This window comes from Rattus norvegicus, chromosome 3, assembly GCF_036323735.1.
Source record: "Rattus norvegicus strain BN/NHsdMcwi chromosome 3, GRCr8, whole genome shotgun sequence".
Classification (NCBI taxonomy): Eukaryota; Metazoa; Chordata; class Mammalia; order Rodentia; family Muridae; genus Rattus; species Rattus norvegicus.
In genome coordinates this window covers 95,958,438-95,985,742 of record NC_086021.1, presented here as the reverse complement: position 1 = coordinate 95,985,742, position 27,305 = coordinate 95,958,438, and the positions used below count along the sequence as shown (strand labels likewise).

The window sequence follows — 27,305 nt, the reverse complement described above, 5'->3', positions numbered from 1 at the left end:
ATACAAATTGCTATACTTGTTTTATATTTGTTCCCTTTGACTATTACTATAATTATTCCTTTTACCACTTAGGCTGCTTATTTTGCTTTCTCCGTTTTGTTGTCACTTGGTCTGTTTCCTGATCATATACATCGAAGTAATTCACTTTACCTAAGATCTATTTTAATAATGCATCTTGAATCTGTAAGAATAATCCAAACCCAAAGCAGTAGATAACCAAAAAATATTGAAGACATGGCGTATTTGAATGAAAAGGAGAGAAGAATATATGGAGTTGGTCAATCAGGTGGTTCGTTAAAAATTAAGAATAACAAGTTGAATAAAACCCTAGGTAAACTACCCACTGCATCTTGACATATGACATTACATTTGTAGGTTCAACAAAATCCTCTGAGGGGAAGGAGTTAACAGAAGATGTCTGGAGATCATTGGAAGAAGAAGGAGAAATGGTTATCTATGGGACAGATAGTGATGATGAGTTTAATGCAATAATGGCATTGAACTGATGGTCAAGATCCCAACCTTATGGCAGACTCTGTTCAAGACCTTTAATCAGTAAATCCAGACTTTTAAGAGGGCCAATGGGACAGAGAAGTAATGTCACAGAGTTTGTTCTCCTGGGTCTCACTCAAGATCCTGCTGGGCAAAAAGCATTGTTTGTCATGTTTTTACTCATCTACATTGTGACTATAGTAGGTAACCTGCTCATTGTGGGGACAGTCATAGCCAGTCCCTCCTTAGGGACTCCAATGTATTTCTTCCTTGCCTATCTGTCACTTCTGGATGCTGTTTATTCCACTTCTATTTCACCCAAGTTGATGATAGACTTGCTCTGTAATAGAAAAACAATTTCCTTTTCGGCTTGTATGACTCAGCTCTTCTTAGAGCATCTACTTGGTGGTGCTGAGGTCTTCCTTCTTATGGTGATGGCCTATGATCGTTATGTGGCCATCTGTAAACCACTGCATTATTTGATTATCATGAATAGGAGGGCTTGCTTCCTCCTATTGGTGGTTTCCTGGGCTGGAGGCCTTACCCACTCTGTAGCTCAACTTCTCTTTGTATATAACCTTCCCTTTTGTGGTCCAAATGTTATTGACCACTTCATCTGTGACATGTACCCATTATTAGGACTTGCATGCACTGATACATATTTTATTGGCCTCACTGTGGTTGCCAATGGTGGAGCAATATGTATGTTAGTCTTTATCATTCTCATAATTTCCTATGGAATCATTCTAAAATCTCTTAAGACTCACAGTCAGGAAGGGAGACAGAAAGCCTTATCCACTTGCAGCTCCCACATCATGGTGGTTGGCCTTTTCTTTGTTCCCTGTATTTTCATGTATGTTAGACCTGTTCACAACTTTCCAATTGATAAATCCATTACTGTTTTTTATACAATTGTCACTCCTATTTTGAATCCTTTAATATATGCCTTGAGAAATTCAGAGATGAAAAAGTCTATGGAAAATCTAATGTATAAGGTTTTTCGTAGAGTTTGAATAATAATGTCTTCTCACTGTTGGTGCTAGTAATCAATGTAACAAAAAAAGCAACCCATTTTAAGCAGCTGTGATAGAATTCATTCAATGTATCTATATGGGTAATTTTTCTTTAAAGAATTCCATTAGAAATAAATATTGAAATAATCTCTTATGTATAAAATTAAGTCTTTGGCTGTACAACAATGAATGTGCCTGATCTCATCTATTAATTAATGTAATGGATATTTTATGGAATATTAATAAAGGACATAAGGCTTATTTATTAAAAGAAAATTATGCTCAGTGAATTTTATTTTTCTTAGGATCAAAATAGGTGTTAGAATGAAGTGTTTCATTATTTTTCTCCAGTGAATAAGATTTTTATCTATATTTCATTATTGACGCTGTTGATAATAGATATATTTCTGGAATCAAAGAGATGTTCAGAAACTTAATTTTTCATTATTCTCTCAGAATAACTGCTTACAAAACTGCTTGTTGTTTTAGGATTACTCTTGTTACTTTGGTGTCTGTCTTTCTAGTTTATGGCATAGTCATATACCCCATATCAAGGCTAAATAAGGCGACCCCAGTAGGAGGAAAAGTGTCTCAAAAGTAGGCAAAAAGTCAGAGTTATCCCCAGTACTGGCTGGTTTTGTATGTCAACAATACACAAGTTAGTTAACAAAGAGAAAGGAACCTCAGATGAGAAAAGGCCTCCATGAGGTACAGCTGTGAGGCATTTTCACAATTAGTGATCAATGGGGTAGGACCCAGCCTTTAGGAAAAAGGGTCAAGTTACATATAAAGAAAAGCCTGTCAGAATTACACCAGACTTGTCAACAGAGACACTAAGAGCCAGAAGAGCCTGGACAGAGTTCATGGAGACCCCAAGGGAATACAGATGCCAGAGCAAGCTACTATTCCCAGCAAAACTCTTAACCAATATAAATGAAGAAACCAAAATATTCCAGGACAAAAAGTTCAAACAGTATCTATCTACCAATAAAGCCCTACAGAAGCTTCTAGGAAAAAAAAAACTCCAACACAATAAAGTCACTACACTGAAGAAAGGATAAGCTATTAATCACCTCACAACAAAGCCAAAAGGAAAGAATCACATGCCCATAATGCCACATACAAAACCAAATATAATAGAAACTAACAACAATCTGTCTTTAATATCTCTCAATATTAATGGACTCATCTCATCTATAAAAAAACATAAGCTAACATATTTGATACATAAAAAGAATGCAGCATTTTGTTGCATACAAGAAATATACCTCAATAACAAAGATAGTCATTACCAATGAATAAAAGGCTGGAGAAAAGTTTTCCAAGCAAATGGTCCCAGAAAACAAGCTGGAATTGTCATTCTAACATGCATTAAAATAGACTATAAACCAAAATTATCAAGATAAGAAAGGACACTTTATTATTATCAAAGGAAAAAATCCACCAGGGGAAAGTCTCAATTCTGAACATGTATTCTTCAAATGCAATGGAATCCACATTCGTAAAACAAATGTTACTAAAGCATTGAACCCCACCCAATAATAATGGGAGACTTCAACACCTCATTCTCACTAATGGACAGGACATTGAAACAGAAACTAAACAGAGACAGTGGTAAACTAATAAAGGTTATGAACCACATGTATTTAACAGACATCTACAGAACATTTCACCATAAAACAAAAATACATCTTCTCAGCACCTCATGGTACCTTCTCAAAAACTGACCATATAGTTGGTTGCAAAACAAGCCTCAGCATATACATGAAGATTGAAATAATCCCATGCATTCTATCAGGTAACCACAGACTAAGGCTGGTCTTCAGTAACAACAAAAAACATCAGAAAGCCCATATACCCATGGAAACTGAACAACTCTCTACTCAATGAGAACTTGGTTGGGAAAAAAAAGAAATTAAAGACTTTCTGGATTTCAATGAAAATGAGGATGCAATATATACACACCTCTAGGACACAATGAAAGCAGTGCTAAGAGGAAAATTCATAGCACTAATTGCTCTGGTAAAGAAATTAGAGAGACACTACACTAGCAATTTAACAGCATACCCAAGAGCTCTAGAAATAAAGAAACAAACACACTAAGAGGAGCAGGTGGCAGAAAATAATAAAACCCAGAGCTGAAATAGAAACAAAGAGAAATATACAAAGAATCACCAAAACCAAAAGCTGGTTCTTTGAGAGCATCAAACAAGATAAATAAACCCCTAGCCAAACTAACTAAGGGAGCTAGAGGTGGTATCCAAATTAGCAAATTCAGAAATGAAAAGGGAGACATAATAACAGAATCTTGGAAAACTCAAAAAAATCATCAGATCCTACTACAAAAGCCTATACTCAACAAAACTGAAAAATCTAGATGAAATGGATGATTTTCTAGACAGATACCATGGCCCAAAGTTAAATCAAGAGCAGGTATACTATCTAAACAGGCCCATATCCCCTAAGGAAATAGAAGAAGTCATTAAAAACCTCTCAAAAAAAAAAAAAAAAAAAGAACCCAGGGCCAGATGGTTTAGCTTAGAATTCTACCAGATTTTCAAAGAAGACCTAATACCAATATTGCTCAAACTATTCCATAAAATAGAAGTAGAAGAAACAGTACTTAATTCATTCTATGAAGTCACAGATACTCTGATACCTAAACTAAACAAGGACCCAACACATAAAAGAGAACTTCAGACCAATTTTCCTTATGAAAATCAGTGCAAGAGCACAGGAACCCCAACGAAGGAGTTAGGGGAAGAACTGAAGGAGCTGAAGGAGCTGAAGGGATTTGCAACCCCACAGGAAGAACAACAATATAAACCAACCAGACACCCCAGAGCTCCCAGGAACTAAACCAGCAACCAGAGAACACATGTGGAGGGACCCATGGCTCCAGCTGCATATGTAGCAGAGGATGGTCTTATCTGGCATTAACTGGAGGAGAAACCCTGAGTCCTGTAAATGCTTGATGTCCCAGCATAAGGGAATGATGGGGCTGTGCAGCGGGAATGGTTGGGTGGGTGGGGGAGCACACTCAATGGAGGCAGGAGGAGGGAGTGGAATAGGGGGAAACGGGGAAGGGAAATATCATTTGAAATATAAATAAACCAAATATCCAATTAAAAAAAAATCACTCCATAAAATTCTCTCAACAGAAAGACAGGACATCAAGAGGAAGGATGGGAGTGCCATCCCACAGTTAAAAACTCTGACCCAGAACTGTTCCTGTCCTAAAGAACTGCAGGCATAGAAATGAAGACGAGCTAGAAGAAGAGGAGTTTGAGCGACAGGCACAAAGTGAGATCCAACTCAGGGGAAGGTCCCAAGACCTGATACTATTACTGATGTTATTGTGTGCTTACAAACATGGGCTTATAATGATTGCCTATAATGAGGGCCAAACAAGCAACTGAAAGACTCAGATGCAGATATTTACACCCAATCGATGGAGCGAAGCTAGTGACCCCTGTGATTGAATTAGGGAAAAGCTGGAAGAAGGTGAAGAAAGAGACCCCATAGGAAGATCAGTGGGTTGGGAATTTAGCTCAGTGGTAGAGCGCTTGCGTAGCAAGCACAAGGTCCTGGGTTCGGTACCCAGCTCCGAAAAAAAAAAAAGAGGAAGATCAGCAATGTCAACTAATCTGAACCCCTAGATCTCTAAGACAGTGAGCCACCAACCAGGCAGCATACACCAATTAATATTACCCCCATCCCCCAACACATATATATCAGAGGACTGCCTGATCTGGACTCAGAGAAGATGCATTTAATCCTCAGAAGACTTGGGACAACAGGGAGTGTAGAGGTCTGTTAGGAGGGGCATCCTCTTGGAGACTGGGGGAGGGGAGGAGGTGTGAGATGTGGAACAGTCTGAGTGTGGAGCAGGAGGGGCATAAAGTCTGGTCTGTAAAAACAAGGTTAAATAATGATGATGATGATGATGATGATGATGATGGTGATGGTGGTGATAATATAATAATAATAATAATAATAATAATAATAATAAAAGAATCATTCACCAAGATCAAATATTCTTCAAAGCATGGATATAGGGATGATTAAATATGTGGAAGTCTATCAACTTAATTCTCTGTATAAACAAACTGAAAGGAAAAAGAAAATCAAATGATCAGTTCATTAGATGCTGAAAAATCCTTTGAAAAACACAACACTACTTCTTGTTAAAAATCATAGATTTTATTAATAGTATAGCTGTATGATTCTCTCTGTGTGTCCTTGGTATCTGTTCTTATGGCCCACTCATTGTCTTTAATTTTGTGAATTTGAATGGTTTCCTTTTTGTGTATTTGATTTTTGTTAAGGTAGCTAAGGGTTTGTTGGCCTTTTTATTTTCTTGAAGCACTAATTTTTTGTTTCATTTACTCTGTATAAATATTTTTATGTTATTGATTTTAACCCTGAGTTTATACCTAAACCATACAAAGACCCAACAAAGAAAGAACTTCAGACCAATTTCCTTTATGGATATTGATGCAAAAATACTCAATAAAATTCATGCAAACTAACCAAGAACACATCAAAACAATCATTCACCTTGATCAAGGAGGCTTCATCACAGGGATGCAAGGATCGCTCAGTATATGAAAATCCATTAACATAATCCACTATATAAACAAACTCAAGGAAAAAAACCATGACTGTTTCATTACATGCTGAGAAAGCATTTAACAAAATCCAACACCCCTTCATGTTGAAAGTCTTTGAAAGATCAGGAATTCAAGGCCCATACCTAAACACAGTAAAATCAATATACAGCAAACCAGTAGCCAACATCAAACTAAATCAAGAGAAACTTGAAGTAATCCCACTAAAATCAGGGACTATACAAGGCTGCCACTCTCTCCCTACCTATTCAATATAGTACTTTAAGTCCAAACTAGAGCAATTAGACCAAACAAGAGGTCAAAAGGATACAAATTGGAAAGGAAGAAGTCAAAATATCACTATTTGCAGATGATATGATAGTATACTTGAGTGACCCTAAAAATTCCATTAGAGAACTCATCCAGCTCATAAACAACTCCAGCAAAGTGGCTGGATATAAAATTTACTCAAACATATCAGAAGCTTTTATCTACTCAAAGGATAATCAGGCTGAGAAAGAAATTAGTGAAATGACACCATTCACAATAGCCAGAAATAATATAAAATACCTTGGTGTGACTCTAACCAAGCAAGTGAAAGATCTGTATCACAAGAATTTCAAGTCTCTGAAGAAAGAAATTGAAGATCTCAGAACATGGAACGATCTCCCATGCTCATGGATTGGCAGGATAAACATAGTAAAAATGGCCATTTTGACAAAAGCAATTTACAGATTCAATGCAATCCCCCATCAAAATTCCAATTCAAATTGTCATAGAATTTGGAAGAGTAATTTGCAAATTCATTTGAAAAAGAAAAATCCCAGGATAGTGAAAACTATTCTTAACAATCAGAGAAATTCAGGGGGAATCACCATCCCTGGCCTCAAGCTGTATTATAGAGCAATTATGATTAAAAACTGCATGGTGTTGGTACAGAGAAAGGCAGGTAGATCAATGAAGTAGAATTGAAGACACAGAAATAAACCCACACACCTATGGTCACTTGATCTTTGACAAAGGAGCTAAATTATCCAATGGAAAAAATACAGTATTTTCAACAAATGGTGCTGGTTCAACTGGAGATCAGCATGTAGATTATTTCAAATTGACCTGTTTTTATCTCCTTGTAAGAAGCTCAAGTCCAAGTGAATCAAAGATGTCCATATAAAACCAGATACACTGAAACTAAAAAAGAGTAAGTGGGGAACAGCCTCAAATACACAGGCACAGGGGAAATTTTACTGAACAGAACACCAATGGCTTATGCTCTAATATCAAGCATCGACAAGTGGGACCTCATAAAATAGCAAAGCTTCTGTGAGGGAAAGGACACTGTCAATAGGACAAAATGGTAAGCAACAGATTGGAAAAAGATCTTTACCAATCTTACATCTGATAGAGAGCTAATATCTAATATGTAGAAAGAACTCAAGGAGTTATACTCCAGAAAATCAAATAATCCTATTAAAAACGAGGTACAGAGCTAAATAAAGTACAGTCAACTGAGGAAAATCGAATGGCTGAGAAGCACCTAAAGAAATGTTCGACATCTTTAGTCATCAGGGAAATGCAAATCAAAACAACCCTGAGATTCTACCTCACACCAGTCAGAATGGCAAGATAAAAATTTCAGGTGATAGCAGGTGCTGTCAAGGATGTAGAGAAAGAGGAACACTCCTTCACTATTGGTGGGATTGCAAGCTAATACAACCACTCTGGAAATTAGTCTGGTGGTTCCTCAGAATATTGGACATTGTACTTCCTGACAACCACTCCTGGGCATACGTCCAAATGATGCTCCAACATATAATAAGAACACATGCTCTACTATGTTCATAGCAGCCTTGTTTATAATAGCCAGAAGCTGGAAAGAAGTCAGATGACCCTCCCCAGAGGAATGGATAGAGAAAATGTGGTACATTTACACAATGGAGTACTACTCAGCTATAAAAACAATGACTTCATGAAATTCATAGGCAAATGGATGGAGCTATAAAATATCATCCTCAGTAAGGTAACCCAGTCACAAAAAAACACACATGGTATACACTCACTGATAAATGGATATTAGCCCAAAAGCTTGGAATACCTAAGAAAAAAAAAACAGGTCATATGAAGCCTGAGAAGAAGGAAGACCAAAATGTGGATGTTTCATTCCTTCTTAGAAAAGAGAACAAAATACGCATGCGATGAAATACAGGGACAAAAAAGTGGAGCAGGGAGAGAAGATATGGTCATCCAGAGACTGCCCCACCTGGGGATCTTTCCCATAGGCAGCCACCAAATCCAGTTACTACTGCTGATGCCAAAAAGTACTTGCTGAGAGGAGCCAGATATGGTTGTCTCCTGAGACACTGTAGCAGAGCCTTACTGATATAGATCAGGATGGTTGGAGCTGACCATTGAACTTAACGATGGAATTCCAATGGAGGAGTAAAGACTGAAAGAGCTGAATGGGTTTGCAACACCATCAAAAGAACAACAATATCAACCAGCTAGACCCCACCAGAGTTCCCAGGAACTAAACCACCAATCAATGAGTACACATGTAGGGACCTAGGACTCTAGCTGCATATGTAGTAGAGAATGGCATTGTCCAGCATCAGTAGGGGGAAAAGCCCTTGATCCTGTGAAGGCTCTTTTCGCCAATGTAGGGGAATGCAAGGATGTTGAGTTGGAAGTGGGTAGGTGGAAATGAGAGCAACCTCATAGAATCAGGGGGAGGGTGAAGGGGGTCCCGGAAAGGGGGGAAAGGGGATAACATTTGAAATGTAAATACAGAACATAGCAAAGAAATTAAAATTTAATAAAAAAAATTTTCAAAAAAGTTTTTAATTTCTTAATTTCTTTTTTGACTCATTTTTACTCAGTAATGAATTGTTCAGTTTCCACGAGATTCTAAGCTTTATGTTATTTTTGTTTTTGATATCCAGCTTTATTTACCCTGTGGAAGTCATATAGGCTATAGGGAGATATTTGAATTTTCTTGTATCTGTTGAGACTTGCATTCTATCCCATCATGTGGACAGTTTTATAGACAGTTCCACAAGGTTCTGAGAAGTTATATTTATTTTGACTATGACTTTATTTAGCTCCAACATTTCTCTCTTTAGCCGTACTCTAGATGGCCTCTTTGTTGGTGAGAGAGTGGTATGAAAGTTATTCACTCTCGGTGTGTGACTATCAATATGTGCATTTATTTGCAATAGTGCTTCATTTATGAACTTGCATTTTCTTGTGCTTGATGCAAGAGGTTTAGGTTTTCAATATTCCCTCGGTTATTTATATTTAATGAGAACGTACTTTTCAAAATTATTATATATTCGGTGGTTTTAGTTTTTCATTAATATTATACATGAAGAACAAAATATTTGATTTAATTGGGATATTTTCAAACATATATGTCATTTTGTTTTGCTCATATGCACACCCCCGTTACCATGGTTATTCTTCTTCTGCCCCTCCTACTTCTTTCCATCTCTCTAGTGAAAGGTCCTGTGCTTTAATTATATATATTATATATAACTAAATATAGATTGTATATATCAGAAACCATGAGATACTTTACATATTTCCCTCAAGGACTATTTCTTTTTTTTTACTCTTCTTTTATTGGATTTTTAAATTCATTTATATTTCAAATATTTTTATCTCCTTTCCTAGTTTCCTGTCCATAAACCCCCTATCTCCCCCAGCCCTTCTTCCATGAGCATGAGGATATTCCACTATCCATCCACCCACCCTTTTCTACCTCCCCCCTGACATTCCCCCACACTGGGGGGGGGTCTAGCCTTGGCAGGACAAAGGACTTCTCCTTCCACTGGTGCCCAACAATGCCATCCTCTGCTACATATGCATCTGGAGCCATGGGTCTGTTCATGTGTACTCTTTGGGTGGTAATTTAGTACCTGGGAACTCTGGTTTGTTGGTATTATTGTTCTTATGGGGTGGCAAATCCCTTTAGCTCCTTCAATGAAGACCCTGTTCTCAGTTCAATGGTTGGATGTATGCAGCCACCTCTGTATTTGTCAGGCTCTGGCACTGCCTGTGAGAAGAAAGCTATATCAGGCTCCTGTCAGCAGATACTTCTTAGCATCAGCAATATCGTCTGGGTTTGGTGGCTGTTTGTATGTGAGCTGGATCCCCAGGTAGAGCAATCCCTGAATGGCCTTTCCTTCAATCTCTGCTCCAAACATTGTCTCCATATCTCCTCCTATGAATATTTTTGTTCCCCCCTCTAAGAAGGACTGAAGATTCCTCACTTTAGTCTTCCTTCTTCTTGAGCTTCATGTGGTCTGTAGATTGCATCTTGGGTAATCTGAGCTTTGAGCTAATATCCACTTATCAGTGCCTCTGCTGTCACCTGAAATTTTTATCTTGCCATTCTGACTAGTGTGAGGTAGAATCTCAGGGTTGTTTTGATTTGCCTTTCCCTGATGACTAAGGATGTTGAACACTTCTTTAGTTACTTCTCAGCCATTTAATATGCATCAGTTGAGAATTCTTTATTTAGCTCTGTACCTCATTTTTAATAGGGCTATTTGATTCTCTGGAGTCTTACTTCTTGAATTCTTTGTATCTATTGGATACTAGTCATTTAGAGATGTAGGATTTGTAAAGACCCATTCCCAATCTGTGGGTTGCCATTTTGTCCTAATGACAGTGTCCTTTGCTATATAGAAGCTTTGCAATTTGATGAGGTCCCATTTGTCAATTCTTGATCTTAGAACATAAGACATTGATGTTATGTTCAGGCAATTTTCTCCAGTGCCCATGTGTCCAAAGCTCTTCCACACTTTTTCTTCTAATAGTTTTGAGTATCTGGTTTTAAGTGGAGGTCCTTGATCGCTTGTTTCCTGGTAAATGCATCTATCTGTTTACTTGTGTTGTCCTACTATTTCTTTATGGCAGTTATTCATGTCCTTCTTAAAGTCCTCTAACATCATAATGAGTTGTGATTTTAAATCAAAGTGTTGCTTTTCTGGTATGTTGGGGTATCCAGGGCTTGCTGTGATGGGGGAACTGGATTCTGATAATGCCAGGTAGCTTTGGTTTCTGTTGCTTAGGTTGTTGTCATTGCCTCTCTCCATCTGCTCATCTCTGGTGTTAGGTAATTTTGTTTTCTCTGTCAGTGACTTGATCCTTCTCTAAGCCTGTGTGTCAGCACTCCTGGAGACTGGCTTTCTCACAGCAAGATTTAGGTACAGAGAGATGTGTCACAGGGTCTGCTCTTGGTGCAAGTGGAAGCTGGAAGGATCCTGTCTGAGACTGCTCCTTGGTTTCTGTGTCTAAAGGGCTCCAGGCAGGTTCCTCTTGAGGCAGGAATGTGAGCAGAAGTGGTCGTCTCACCTGTGCTCTCAGGATTTTCCACATGTCTGAGAATCTAGCTCTCTATCCACAGGATCTGGGTACAGAGAGCTATGCCACAGGGTCAACTTTGGGCAGAAGGAGAAATTGGAAGCCAAAGACTATTTTTTGTTTCTCATCCCAAGAACTTTAAATCTTCTTCCTCCCACTTAGCCACTTGTCGCTTTTCATGTCATATTTATATTTCTGTCTCTCTGTATCATTGTATCTCTCTCTCTCTCTCTCTCTCTCTCTCTCTCTCTCTCTCTCTCTCTCTTTCTCTCTCTCTCTCATTGTTAGTGCATTTTGAATCCAGATTCTGTATATAGGGGGCTTGTGGAGGGGAATCTGGAAAGGAGGATAACATTTGAAATGAAAATAAATATAATAACCGAAAAAGAAAAAAGAAAAAATTGATAATTTTCCAAGTCTGGTTTATTTTATTAAACTTGAAAACTATCTGTTTTCCTTTAAACACCATGATTTTCAGTTTTAATTTTCAACATTCTAACTAGTAAATAGGAATATAATATAATAAAGAATAGAAATATAATCTTAGAGAGCCACTTCTGTTTATATTGTTCCCATCCAAGCATTTGGAAAGGTGAAAGAAAAAGAAAACAGAGAAAAGATATATACAAATGAGTGCTAGTTGTGTGGGAAAGTCTAGGAATAAGGGACCCTGAATAGCTATGTGATCCATACTCTTTTGGCTAAACTTGCTGTGCTTTTGTGCCAATGACCCAACCCTAGCCACTAAGCCAGCCTTCCTTCCAGGAGTAGCTTTTTTCTCTATTTAAGAGCAAGGTTCTTCTTATTCTAAGTACAAATTTAGCTAATGATCCATGGAGCAAGGAGAGACTCTGTACTCTCTAAAGAAAGACAGAGGAAGTTTAATCAGGCCTTCCAGAGAAATCAGTGGTTTTTCTTCAGTGAAGGGTGAGCATAGCGGAGAAAGGGAACACAGGAAGTAGTAGAGCTTGTATTGCTGACCATGATATCATAGGTGCTGCAGATCTGAATTTTGAAGGAAGAATGTGGAAAATAAAGATGGAAAATTAAAAGTGTAACGAAATAGAACATTGGTTGCTTACTCACCTCTATTTCATAGACCGTGCACTGCAGTGATCTGGGGAAAATTACGGGGTGTTGACTCCTTTAGAGTAATGGGAGTTTCTGCCCTCAGATGATTATGACTTGTAGGTATATAGTCCCAACACTCAAACGAATGACACCTACTCCAGTCCAAAGGTCTCTGCAATTTCAAAGAATACATTTCAAATACAGTTGGAAAAAGAGTTTTAAGAGTTTATTACAGGTTCTTGATAAGTTTTTCAGAGAATGGAAGCAACTAAGCCAATATAAAGGAACAGCAAATCCCATTAAACAGTTGTTACTTGAAGTCATTGTTGATAGGGTTAATAAGTGCTCAATTGTTTGAAGTATAAGTCCGTCCTGCTGTCCCACCTATGAGGTGTTCTGTGCCTAAGAGTCAGGACTGAGTGCAGAACATTCACATAAACAGTTTTACAAGCATTTATATCCATTGCTATATAAGAGGATAACACAGACATTTGTAGCACTTATGGCCACAATCAAACAACTTTCAGAAGAAAGGACATTTCTGACTTCTGGCCTAGGACAGAACTGATTATTAAGGATGAGATGCAGAATCACTAAAATGTAAAGTTCTGCTCTAAAACTTTCTGACTGCTTTCCTTCTCCTGTTATCCTCACTATGGTGTTATATACTTCAGATCTCAAGAATATTCTCTTTTCTCTCTCTCTCTCTCTGTTTTTCTCTGTCTCTCTGTCTCTCTGTTTTTCTCTGTCTCTCTGTCTCTCTGTCTCTGTCTCTCTGTCTCTCTCTGTGTTTTCTCTCTCTCTGACTCTTGCTCTCTATTTCTCTGTTTCTCTCTGTCTCTCGGTCTCTCTGTCTCTGTCTCTCTGTCTCTCTCTCTCTCTGTGTGTCTTCTCTCTCTCTGACTCTCGCTCTCTATTTCTCTGTTTCTCTGTTTCTCTCTGTCTCTCTGTCTCTCTGTCTCTCTCTCTGTCTCTCTCTCTCTCTCTGTGTCTTCTCTCTCTCTGACTCTCGCTCTCTATTTCTCTGTTTCTCTGTTTCTCTCTGTCTCTCTGACTCTCGCTCTCTATTTCTCTGTTTCTCTGTTTCTCTCTGTCTCTCTGTCTCTGTCTCTCTGTCTCTGTCTGTCTTTCTGTCTCTGTCTCTGTCTCTCTGTGTCTCTGTCTCTGTCTCTGTCTCTGTCTCTCTCTCTCACTCTCTCTCTCTCTCTCTCTTCCTTTTTTTCTCACTCTCTCTCAAGACAGGGTTTCTCTGTGTAGTAATTCTGGCTTTCCTGTAACTTGCCATGAAATAAAAGATCTTCCTGTCTATGATTTCAGAGGGTTGGGATTACGGTGTGACCATAACATTCTTGATAGAATGTTTTGACATTTGAAATGATGTACACTATGATAGTATCAGGCAGAGATACAATTTCTTTTTTATTGGAAATTTTTATATATATTTAAAATGTTATCCCCTTTCCTGGTTTCTTGTCCATAACTCCTCTACCACATCCACCCTCTTCCTTCATCTATGAGGGTGTTCCTCCATCTAAAACACACCCCTTTTCTCCTCTCTGCCCTGGCATTCTCCTACACTGGGGTGTCCAGCCTTGGCAGGACCAAGGGCTTCTCCTTCCATTGGTGTCCAACAAGGCCATCCTCTGATACATATGTAACTAGAGCCATGGGTCTGTCCATGAGGCCTCTTTGGGTGGGGGTTTAGTCCCAGGGAGCTCTGACTGGTTGGTATTGTTTTTATGGGGTTGCAAGCACATTCAGTTCCTTTAATCCTTTGTCTAACTACTCAAATGGGGACCCATTCTCAGTTCAATGGTTGACTGTTAGCATTCGCCTCTGTTTTTGTAATGCTCTGGCAAAGCCTCTCAGGAGACAGCTATATCAGGCTACTATCAGCATGCACTTCTTGATATCAGCAATACTGTCTGGGATTGGTGGCTATACCTATATGGGCTCAATCCCCAGGTTGGGCAGTGCCTGAATGGCCTTTCCTTCAGTCTCTGCTCCAAACTCTGTCTCCATATTTCCTTCTATGAATGTTTTTGTTCCAGTTTCTAAGAAGGATTGACGAATCTGAACTTTGGTCATCCATCTTCTTGAGCTTCATGTGGTCTGTGTATTGTATCTTGGGTAGTTTGAGCTTTTGGGCTAATATCTACTTATCAGTGAGGACTTACCATGGGTGGTTTTCTCTGACTTATTACTTCACTCAGGATGATATTTTCTGGTTCTATCTATTAGCCTATGAATTTTATGAAGTCACTGTTTTTAATAGCTGTAGGTTAAATTGTATAGATTTACCAAAAATGTCTGTATTCATTCCTCTGTTGAAGGACATCTGCATTCTTTCCAGCTTCTGGCTATTCTAAATAAGGCTGCTATTAACATAGTGGAGCATGTGTTCTTGTTATATGTTGGACCATCATTAGGGTATATGCCTAGGAGTGATATAGCTGGTTCCTCAGGTAGTACTGTGTCCAATTTTCTGAGGAACCTCTACACTTATTTCAAGAGTGGTTGTACCAGCTTGCAATTCCACCAACAAAGTAGGAGTATTCCTCTTTCTCTACATCCTAACAGCATCTGTTGTCACCAGAGTTTTTGATCTTAGCCATTCTGATTGGTGTGAGGTAGAACCTCAGGGTTGTTTTGATTTGCATTTCCCTGATGACTAAGCATGTTAATATTTCTTTAGGTACTTTTCAGACATTCGGTATTCCTCAGCTGAGAGTTCCATGTTTAGCTCTGTACCTCATTTTTTAAATAAGGTTATTTGATTCTCTGGAGTCTAATTTCTTGTGTTCTTTGTATGTATTGAATATTGGCCCTCTATCAGATGAAGAATTGGTATAGATCTGTTGCGAATCTGTTGGTTGCGTTTTATCATAATGACAGTGTCCTTTGCCTTAGAGAACCTTTACAATTTTATGAGGTCCTATTTGTCAATTCTTGATCTTACAGCATAAGCCATTGATGGTCTCTTCAGGAAATTTTCCCCATGTGTTTGAGGCTCTTCTCAACTCTTTCTTTTATTAGTTTGAGTAAATCTGGTTTTATGTAAAGGTCCTTGATCCACTTGGACTTGAGCTTTTTACAGGATGATAAGAATGGATTGATATGCATTCTTCTACATTCTGACTTCCAGATGAAACAACACCATTTAATGAAAATGCTGTTTTTTTTCCACAGGATGGTTTTGGCTCTTTTTCAAAGATCAAGTGGCTATAGGTGTGTGGGTTCATTTCTCGGTCTTCAATTCTATTCTATTGATCTACTTGCCTGTCTCTGTACCAACACCATGCAGTTTTTATCACTATTGCTCTATAATATAGCTTGAGGTCAGGGAGGAAATTCTCCTAAAGTTCTTTTATTGTTGAGGATAGTTTTCACTATCCTGGGGTTTTTGTTATTACAAATGAATTTGCAAATGGCTCTTTTTAACTCTATGAGGAATTGAATTCAAGTTTTGATTAAGATTGCACTGACTCTGTAGATTTTCTTGGTCAAAAATGGCCATTTTTACTATTTAATCCTGCCGTTCATGAGCATGGGAGGTCTTTCCATCTTCTGAGATCTTCAATTTCTTTTTCTTTTTTTGATATTAATTGCTATCTATGAGGTCAGAGTCCAGGGTCAGTCCATGTATAGTCTTTAGGTATTGGCTTAGTCCCTGGAAGCTCTGGTTGCTTGGCATTGTGGTACATATGGGGTCTCGAGCCCCTTCAAGCTCTTCCAGTTCTTTCTCTGATTCCTTCAACGGGGGTCCTATTCTCAGTTCAGTGGTTTGCTGCTGGCATTCGCCTCTGTATTTGTTGTATTCTGGCTGTGTCTTTCAGGAGCGATCTACATCCGGCTCCTGTCGGTCTGCCCTTCTTTGCTTCATCCATCTTGTCTAATTGGGTGGCTGTATATGTATGGGCCACATGTGGGGCAGGCTCTGAATGGGTGTTCCTTCAGTCTCTGTTTTAATCTTTGCCTCTCTCTTCCCTGCCAAGGGTATTCTTGTCCCCCTTTTAAAGAAGGAGTGAAGCATTCACATTTTGATCATCTGTCTTGAGTTTCATTTGTTCTAGGCATCTAGGGTAATTCCAGCATTTGGGCTAATAGCCACTTATCAATGAGTGCATACCATGTATGTCTTTCTGTGATTGGGTTAACTCACTCAGGATGATATTTTCCAGTTCCAACGATTTGCCTACGAATTTCATAAAGTCGTTGTTTTTGATAGCTGAGTAATATTCCATTGTGTAGATGTACCACATTTTCTGTATCCATTCCTCTGTTGAAGGGCATCTGGGTTCTTTCCAGCTTCTGGGTATTATAAATAAGGCTGCGATGAACATAGTGGAGCACGTGTCCTTTTTATATGTTGGGGCAACTTGTGGGAATATGCCCAAGAGAGGTATAGCTGGATCCTCAGGCAGTTCAATGTCCAATTTTCTGAGGAACCTCCAGACTGATTTCCAGAATGGTTGTACCAGTCTGCAATCCCACCAACAATGGAGGAGTGTTCCGCATCCTCGCCAGCATCTGCTGTCACCTGAGTTTTTGATCTTAGCCATTCTCACTGGTGGGAGGTGAAATCTCAGGGTTGTTTTGATTTTCATTTCCCTTATGGCTAAACATGTTGAACATTTCTTTAGGTGTTTCTCAGCCATTTGGCATTCCTCAGCTGTGAATTCTTTGTTTAGCTCTGAACCCCATTTTTTAATAGGGTTATTTGTCTCCCTGCAGTCTAACTTCTTGAGTTCTTTGTATATTTTGGATATAAGGCCTCTATCTGTTGTAGGATTGGTAAAGATTTTTTCCCAACCTGGTGGTTGCCGTTTTGTCCTAACCACAGTGTCCTTTGCCTTACAGAAGCTTTGCAGTTTTATGAGATCCCATTTGTTGATTCTTGATCTTAGAGCATAAGCCATTGGTGTTTTGTTCAGGAAATTTTTTCCAGTGCCCATGTGTTCCAGATGCTTCCCTAGTTTTTCTTCTATTAGTTTGAGTGTATCTGGTTTGATGTGGAGGTCCTTGATCCACTTGGACTTAAGCTTTGTACAGGGTGATAAGCATGGATCGATCTGCATTCTTCTACATGTTGACCTCCAGTTGAACCAGCACCATATGCTGAAAATGCTATATTTTTTCCATTGGATGGTTTTGGCTTTCTGTCAAAAATCAAGTGACCATAGGTGTGTGGGTTCATTTCTGGGTCTTCAATTCTATTCCATTGGTCTATCTGTCTGTCTCTGTACCAATACCATGCAGTTTTTATCACTATTGCTCTGTAATACTGCTTGAGTTCAGGGATAGTGATTCCCCCTGAAGTCCTTTTATTGTTGAGGATAGTTTACGCTATCCTGGGTTTTTTGTTATTCCAGATGAATTTGCAAATTGTTCTGTCTAACTCTTTGAAGAATTGGATTGGTATTTTGATGGGGATTGCATTGAATCTGTAGATCGCTTTTGGTAAAATGGCCATTTTTACTATATTAATCCTGCCAATCCATGAGCATTGGAGATCTTTCCATCTTCTGAGGTCTTCTTCAATTTCTTTCTTCAGTGTCTTGAAGTTCTTATTGTACAGATCATTTACTTGCTTGGTTAAAGTCACACCGAGGTACTTTATATTATTTGGGTCTATTATGAAGGGTGTCGTTTCCCTAATTTCTTTCTCGGCTTGTTTCTCTTTTGTGTAGAGGAAGGCTACTGATTTATTTGAGTTAATTTTATACCCAGCCACTTTGCTGAAGTTGTTTATCAGCTTTAGTAGTTCTCTGGTGGAATTTTTGGGATCACGTAAATATACTATCATATCATCTGCAAATAGTGATATTTTGACTTCTTCTTTTCCGATCTGTATCCCCTTGACCTCCTTTTGTTGTCTGATTGCTCTGGCTAGAACTTCAAGAACTATATTGAATAAGTAGGGAGAGAGTGGGCAGCCTTGTCTAGTCCCTGATTTTAGTGGGATTGCTTCAAGTTTCTCTCCATTTAGTTTAATGTTAGCAACTGGTTTGCTGTATATGGCTTTTACTATGTTTAGGTATGGGCCTTGAATTCCTATTCTTTCCAGGATTTTTATCATGAAGGGGTGTTGAATTTTTCAAATGCTTTCTCAGCATCTAATGAAATGTTCATGTGGTTTTGTTCTTTCAGTTTGTTTATATAATGGATCACGTTGATGGTTTTCCATATATTAAACCATCCCTGCATGCCTGGGATGAAGCCTACTTGATCATGGTGGATGATTGTTTTGATGTGCTCTTGGATTCAGTTTGCCAGAATTTTATTGAGTATTTTTTGCGTCGATATTCATAAGGGAAATTGGTCTGAAGTTCTCTTTCTTTGTTGGGTCTTTGTGTGGTTTAGGTATAAGAGTAATTGTGGCTTCATAGAAGGAATTCGGGAGTGATCCTTCTGTTTCAATTTTGTGGAATAGTTTGGATAATATTGGTATGAGTTCTTCTATGAAGGTTTGATAGACAGGCTCTGGACCTGGGCTCTTTTTGGTTGGGAGACCTTTAATGACTGCTTCTATTTCCTTAGGAGTTATGGGGTTGTTTAACTGGTTTATCTGTTCCTGACTTAACTTCGGTACCTGGTATCTGTCTAGGAATTTGTCTATTTCCTGTAGATTTTCAAGTTTTGTTGAATATAGGCTTTTATAGTAAGACCTGATGATTTTTTGGATTTCCTCTGAATCTGTAGTTATGTCTCCCTTTTCATTTCTGATTGTGTTAATTTGGACACACTCTCTGTGTCTTCTCGTTAGTCTGGCTAAGGGTTTATCTATCTTGTTGATTTTCTCAAAGAACCAACTTTTGGATCTGTTGATTCTTTCTATGGTCTTTTTTGTTTCTACTTGGTTGATTTCAGCTCTGAGTTTGATTATTTCCTGCCTTTTACTCCTCCTGGATGTATTTGCTTCTTTTTGTTCTAGAGCTTTTAGGTGTGCTGTGAAACTGCTGGCCTATGCTCATGATGCTGGATGACTTCAAGGAAGATGTGAAGAACTCCCTTAGAGAAACACAGGAAAACATTAATAAACAAGTAGAAGCATACAGAGAGGAATCGCAAAAATCCCTGAAAGAATTCCAGGAAAACACAATCAAACAGTTGAAGGAATTAAAAATGGAAATAGAAGCAATCAAGAAAGAACACATGGAAATAACCCTGGATATAGAAAACCAAAAGAAGAGACAAGGAGCTGTAGATACAAGCTTCACCAACAGAATACAAGAGATGGAAGAGAGAATCTCGGGAGCAGAAGATTCCATAGAAATCATTGACTCAACTGTCGAAGATAATGTAAAGCAGAAAAAGCTACTGGTCCAAAACATACAGGAAATCCAGGACTCAATGAGAAGATCAAACTTAAGGATAATAGGTATAGAAGAGAGTGAAGACTCCCAGCTCAAAGGACCAGTAAATATTTTCAACGAAATCATAGAAGAAAACTTCCCTAACCTAAAAAAAGAGATACCCATAGGCATACAAGAAGCCTACAGAACTCCAAAAAGATTGGACCAGAAAAGAAACACCTCCCGTCACATAATAGTCAAAACACCAAACGCACAAAATAAAGAAAGAATATTAAGAGCAGTAAGGGAAAAAGGTCAAGTAACATATAAAGGCAGACCTATCAGATCACACCAGACTTTTCGCCAGAAACTATGAAGGCCAGAAGATCCTGGACTGATGTCATACAGACCCTAAGAGAACACAAATGCCAGCCCAGGTTACTGTATCCTGCAAAACTCTCAATTACAATAGATGGAGAAACCAAGATATTCCATGACAAAACCAAATTTACACAATATCTTTCTACAAATCCAGCACTACAAAGGATAATAAATGGTAAAGCCCAACATAAGGAGGCAAGCTATACCCTAGAAGAAGCAAGAAACTAATCGTCTTGGCAACAAAACAAAGAGAAGAAAAGCACACAAACATAACCTCACATCCAAATATGAATATAACAGGAAGCAATAATCACTATTTCTTAATATCTCTCAACATCAATGGCCTCAGCTCCCCAATAAAAAGACATAGATTAACAAACTGGATATGCAACGAGGACCCTGCATTCTGCTGCCTACAGGAAACACACCTCAGAGACAAAGACAGACACTACCTCAGAGTGAAAGGCTGGAAACATCTTTCCAAGCAAATGGTCAGAAGAAGCAAGCTGGAGTAGCCATTCTAATATCAAATAAAATCAATTTTCAACTAAAAGTCATCAAAAAAGATAAGGAAGGACACTTCATATTCATCAAAGGAAAAATCCACCAAGATGAACTCTCAATCCTAAATATCTATGCCCCAAATACAAGGGCACCTACATACGTAAAAGAAACCTTACTAAAGCTCAAAACACACATTGCACCTCACACAATAATAGTAGGAGATTTCAACACCACACTCTCATCAATGGACAGATCATGGAAACAGAAATTAAACAGAGATGTAGACAGACTAAGAGAAGTCATGAGCCAAATGGTCTTAACAGATATTTATAGAACATTCTATCCTAAAGCAAAAGATACACCTTCTTCTCAGCTCCTCATGGTACTTTCTCCAAAATTGACCATATAATTGGTCAAAAAACGGTCCTCAACAGGTACAGAAAGATAGAAATAATCCCATACGTACTCAGACCACCACGGCCTAAAACTGGTCTTCAATAACAATAAGGGAAGAATGCCCACATATACGTGGAAATTGAACAATGCTCTACTCAATGATAACCTGGTCAAGGAAGAAATAAAGAAAGAAATTAAAAACTTTTTAGAATTTAATGAAAATGAAGGTACAACATACCCAAACTGATGGGACACAATGAAAGCTGTGCTAAGAGGAAAACTCATAGCGCTGAGTGCCTGCAGAAAGAAACAGGAGTTCTTCAATTTCTTTCTTCAGAGACTTGAATTTCTTTTTATACAGATCTTTTGCTTGCTTGGTTAGAGTCACACTGAAGTATTTTATGTTATTTGTGACTATTGTGCAGGATGTAATTTCCATGATTTCTTTCTCAGCCTGTTTATCATTTGGGTAGAGGAAGGCTACTGAGTTCTTTGAGTTAATTTTATATTTAGCCACTTTGGTAAAGTTGTTTATCAGTCTTAGTAGTTCTCTGGTGGAACTTTTGGGGTCACATAAGTATACTATCATATCATCTACAAATAGCGACAGTTTGACTTCTTCCTTTCCAAATTGTATCCCTTTGACCTCCTTTTGCTGTCTGATTGCTCTGGTTAGGACTTTGAGTAATATATTGAATAAGTAGTGAGAGAGTGGGCAGCCTGAGATATAATTTCTTAAAATTACATTTACTCCATGAATTCTTTAATATTCATAGTTTCAAATATATGAGGAGATGTTGTTGGCTATTACACATTTGTTTTCAGCACTGTAATTTCAACATAATTTTCATTTCAATTTTGTTATATTTTCTCTCTTCCTCTTTGAACTGCACTGTTTCTTTTTATTGTCTTCCTTTTTTATTTAAAATTTTTTATATAATGTATTCTGATCAGTGATTCAACTTCTGAAACTTTTCCGAGTTACTTCAACCTCTCTACCCATGTATATCCTTCCTTCCTTCCTTCCTTCCTTTCCTTTTTCTTTTTCTTCCTTCCTTTTCTCCCTCCCTCGCTCCCCTCTCTTCTTCTCTCTCTTTCTTTCTCTTTCTTTTTACTCTCTTTCTTTTTCTTTCTCCTTTATAAGGCAAACAAAGAAACAAGCTGTATAGAACATGACAACAGAGAAAACAAAAACAATTACAAGAAATACACCCACCCACACACACACACACACACACACACACACACAGAGAGAGAGAGAGAGAGAGAGAGAGAGAGAGAGAGAGAGAGAGAGAGAGAGAGAGAAGACACAAAGAGAGACCATAAAACAGAGAAAGGAAGAGCAGACCTACAACAAAAATGCCATACCAGACAAAAGTCTCCAAAACAACCATAGAGATCTTTTCATGTTTTCTGCCTATATATGGGCAAGGGACCTACCTTAAAGCATGGTTAATATACACAGTGAGACCCCATTGGGGAAAAATATGTTTTCCTTCATAAATAGTGTAAGCTGCAGATAACTTCTTGATTAAAGAAATGAAAGTTTATGTCTAGATCTTCCTCTCAGGACATGGACCTCATTTGGCTTGAGCATGTGCAGGCCATGTGTATGGTGCTACAGTCATATGTGTATCAATCTGTGTCTGGAAAAATACAAACACTATTGTTCTATTAAAGGACCATAGCAAGAAAGATGATTCCTAATGATATTCTGCTATTCTCATAGATGAGTACCTCTCAGCATCATCAAGAAGCTTCCTTTGCATTAGATGAAAACTAATTCAGACATTGATGTGAGACTGAGACTTTGCAACACTCAGTTGATATGTGGTGTCTTCTTGAAAACCTTCCCCTCAGTGTTAAGAGAGCTATATGGAAGAGGGTTAGAAAGTTAGTAACAGATAAATTATGTATGACTCCAAGGAAATTGTACTATTTTATTCTAGATATGTGGAGATTTTCTTTCAACATCATGTATGTTAATATTTTAATGCAATTTTCAGTTAAAATATTTTTTGAGAATTTTTGTTCATAGTATTTTCATCATATTTACCTTCTTCTCTTATTTCTCTCCCAGTTCCACCCTCATTCCATATCCATACAACAGTGTGTCCTCACTCATTTATTTTCATATCCATCGAGTGCAATTAAAACTGCCTATATACTCTTGGGTATGTGGCTAACCATAGGAGCTGGTTATAGTTACTGCAAACATATTCTTAAAAGAAATGACAACAACAAAGCAATCTCATGGCAGCTACTAATCTTGTAGCTTCATCCTTTACTCTGAGGCACCAATACTACTAAAGTTTAGAACTATCTCAACAGTGTTCCAAGAATTAGAGCATAGACTAAATCATACTGAAATTGCAAGCTCTCAGCCTCTGTGCCTTAGAAATTGTTGAAGAGTGAGTATCTGGTTAAGAGTGGATTTTGATGGGATTTTGGTGGGTCAATAATCGTGAGTTCTTCCTTCTTTGAGCTGATTTAAATGTTCCTATATTCATGTATTTCATAATGTGTAGCTCATTGATTTGCAAACATTGTGTGTTTGTGTGTGTGTGTATGTATATATATATATATATATATATATATATATATATATATATATATATATGTATATATCAGGTTTTTGTGTGTTTACAACATAATTTCTATATCCTGTGGAACAGTTAGCTATTGTCTCTATTCTCTCCTACCTATATCCAGGTCACTTTTTCTCTAGGGATTTTCCAAGGGAAGAGAGCAGGTTGAGGAGTGTTTGATTTCTTAATTTGAATTTGCTTCAAGTGTTCTAACTGCTAACTTCCCTTCCATTAGCAAAGAGATAGTCTGTAGCCACCTAATAAGTTAAATGAACTATTTTTTTCCTGTTAGAATATCTCAAGAGATTCTGAAAACTCAGTTATGCCAAAATGTCTCAGTTCAAATTTAGCCTTTGAAATGTCAATTGTTTTGCGCATCTATCACTGCTTAGAGATGTTTTGGAATGTCTTGACTTGTTGAGATGAGAGAATGGAGAAAAGGAGTCATGGTCTTAACTAGAAAAGGCTTTTTTGGGACTTTGGAACGAGAAAATGACTGAAGAGATCTGAACATATTGATTAAAATCTTGTCAGTTTTGAAAGAGGTTATTTTCAGATTTTCTTTTGTTAGGGTAAACCATCAATAGCTAAAGTTCATTGATGTTACTGTCAACCCTTATAGCAAGGTTCTCATGATGGAATGAAAGTAGAAAATTCACCTTCCTAAATGTAGTGTTTACTGTGTAATTTAATTATTATATAGTCCACTCAATACAGGCTTATAAATTAATTGTTTAATTAGGTCAATTTTTACAGACTTTTGCTAACATTACATCATTGTTCTTTATGAGAATATTGTCAGAGAGGGTAGGAATATTCAGTTACTTTATAAAGTAACTATTGGAGTAGAAGTTAAGGAAGGGTTTTTATATTTGTCAATTAATGTTTTTTATAGGTATGTATAACCAATTCATCCTTTCTATAGATAAGAATAATTTCTGGATCAAAGTCAAACTCAGGATATCAAATATTGAAACAAAAGTCTGGGGATAATAAACTATTCTTATAATGTTAATGAACAGAACTAGGTGGCTTACAAGTCTCATTGGCAATTACTGAATTTAAAAGAAAAGTCTTAAGGTATTACAAAAGATTAACTGGCATGTGCATCTTACATTGTATTCATTACAATATAATTATTGTTTAATTTTCACAATGTCAAATAATAAGTAATATATGCTATTATATGTATAACAGGAAATATCATTTATCCTCTCATTTATGGTCATTGTCATTTATCACCTTATTTATGGTTATTGTATTTTATATGATTATAACAAGAAAAATAAGTTATCTTGGGTATATTAGTTAATGTATTTTTATTATAGAATGAGCTAGAATGTAGGGAAATAAATGTAAACTGTGTTGGGAAACTTGGTATGTACTTTTATTTATGAAACTAAAATGACCCAAGGAAAGTTTTTTTGACATATATAGACAGTCATTATACCCAATAAGCAATATTCATAAAATTACTGTTTTAAATTACAATTATCTTTTAATAACTACATTGCATTATTTATTAAATAAGTTTTCTAGAAGAATGTTAATCCTTTAATATTAAGTAAAAAATATAGTAACATAGCTTTTATAGCAATCAAACCCTTAAATGATATCCTTCCAAGTTAAGTACTCTAGCATAGCTTCTTGATGTATTTAAGTCAAGCACCTTAATGTGAAACATAAAAAGAACTAAGTCACTTGAAATCTTTAGCTCTCCTATGTAATTGTCCAATGTAAATGACAATTGTTTGGACAAAACGTACAATAGCTTTGAGATGGATGTTCCTAGAGCAGAAGACAATATTACAAAGATAGGTCTGAGAAAACAACACCCAACTCAAAGAACAGATTATTTTAGTTGATTCACGCAAATTTATTTTCAACTAAGTGTGTGGTGGATTTCTTAAATTAATAACTTTCTTTTGTCATTTCTAAGACCTGCGAAAAAATAATGTTTTAAATAAGAAGTCTAAGGATATTAATGACTTAAACTCTTGTTTGCTCTTAGGTACAAACATTCACTTAGGTCTTGACAACAAACCTATTAGCTGTGGGCTCAACAAAATGAACTTATGGGAAATATTGTTATGAAAAACCAATGGTATAACATGAAAGAGGGATTTGTTAAATGTTTATTAAAAATTACTTGGTATTCACATCTAGAAATGTAAATGAAGATGTTGTCCATGATAAAATGATTCTTGGTGATGTTTACAATTTCATGGCAGGTATTATCCTGAGTTCTTATCTCCAAATCCACTCCTGATGATTTGGAACAGATTAAATGGGAAAGAGCAACAACGTGACAGAGTTTATCCTGCTGGGTCTCACTCAGGATCCTGCTGGGAGAAAAGCACTGTTCGTCATGTTTTTATTCATCTATATTGTGACCATGGTGGGCAACCTACTCATTGTGGAGACAGTTATTGCCAGCCCCTCCTTGGGCTCCCCAATGTACTTCTTCCTTGCCTCTCTGTCACTCATGGATGCTGTTTATTCCACTGCCTTCTCACCCAAGTTGATTATGGACTTAATCTGTAACAGAAAAACAATTTCTGTTTCAGCTTGCATTGGCCAGCTCTTTGTAGAGCACTTATTTGGTGGTGCTGAGGTCTTCCTTCTGGTATTCATGGCCTACGACCGCTATGTGGCTATCTGTAAACCCCTGCATTATATGACCATCATGAATCGTCAGGTTTGCATTCTCCTATTGGTGGCAGCCTGTGCTGGAGGTTTTGGCCACTCTTTGGTTCAAGTTATTGTTGTCTACAACCTCCCTTTTTGTGGCCCAAATATCATTGATCACTTTATCTGTGACATGTACCCATTACTGGGTTTAGCATGTATTGACACATACTTAATCGGGTTCACTGTGGTTGCCAATGGAGGAGCAATTTGCATGACAGTCTTTATCCTTCTCCTCCTTTCCTATGGAATAATTCTAAACTCTCTTAAGACTCACAGTGAGGAGGGGAGACGCAGAGCCCTGTCCACCTGCAGCTCTCATATCACAGTGGTGGTCTTATTTTTTGTTCCCTGTATCTTCATGTATGTTAGACCTGTCTCCAACTTTCCTATTGATAAATCCCTAACTGTAGTTTATACAGTTATCACTCCCATGTTGAATCCTTTAATATACACTCTGAGAAATGCGGAGATGAAAATCTGTATGAAAAAACTTTGGTGTGAAAGATTAACTATGGAAAGATTAAGAGTATTCCCTCACAGAACACATACTAATTGCAAGCTACAAATAGGCAATAAGTTCTTTTAAAGGATGATGCAGTCTGCCACTGGAATTCTTTAGTTTTGCTTTTCTTTATGCAAAGCCACTAAGAGGAGAGTAAAATTTTATTGAGATTAGAAATAATGTTTAAAGAATTACCTGAAGATGAATAATAAAGATAAAGATTTTTGCATATTATACATAATGAGAGAAATAAGCTAATTTTGTAACTATTTTTTATTAATTCTGGATAGGATATAAAAGTGAGTTTATTATTTTCTAAACCATCATCAAATGATATCTACTTTCATGAGAAACTAATGAGAATAACACCTCAATAAAGTTTTGTGGGAAAAAGAGATTCT

General features: G+C 37.4%; 2 protein-coding genes across 3 annotated transcripts; both read left to right on the top strand.

Moving 5' to 3' along the window:
- Nucleotides 1-581: 581 nt before the first annotated feature.
- Or4a69 (olfactory receptor family 4 subfamily A member 69) lies at nt 582-2,669 on the top strand. Of its 2 annotated transcripts, XM_039105623.1 has the most exons (2): nt 582-1,487; nt 2,646-2,669. In XM_039105623.1, the coding sequence occupies exons 1-2, from the start codon at nt 582-584 to the stop codon at nt 2,667-2,669; spliced, it is 930 nt and encodes a 309-aa protein (XP_038961551.1). The 2 variants fall into 2 exon arrangements, with proteins under 2 accessions (XP_038961551.1, NP_001000626.1); NM_001000626.1 differs by lacking the exon at nt 2,646-2,669 and having other exon boundaries at nt 582-1,505.
- Nucleotides 2,670-25,998: 23,329 nt separating this feature from the next.
- Nucleotides 25,999-26,988, top strand: Or4a68 (olfactory receptor family 4 subfamily A member 68). The gene has a single exon (XM_230251.8). The coding sequence runs from the start codon at nt 25,999-26,001 to the stop codon at nt 26,986-26,988; it is 990 nt and encodes a 329-aa protein (XP_230251.8).
- The last annotated feature ends 317 nt before the right edge of the window (nt 26,989-27,305 follow it).

Coding starts and splice junctions, on each gene's coding strand:
- Or4a69 (XM_039105623.1), top strand. CDS start 582: ATGGGACAGAGAAGTAATGTCACAGAGTTTGTTCTCCTGGGTCTCACT. Junction 1,488..2,645: donor TGGAAAATCTAATGTATAAG/GTTTTTCGTAGA, acceptor CAAATATAATAG/AAACTAACAACAATCTGTCT.
- Or4a68 (XM_230251.8), top strand. CDS start 25,999: ATGGGAAAGAGCAACAACGTGACAGAGTTTATCCTGCTGGGTCTCACT.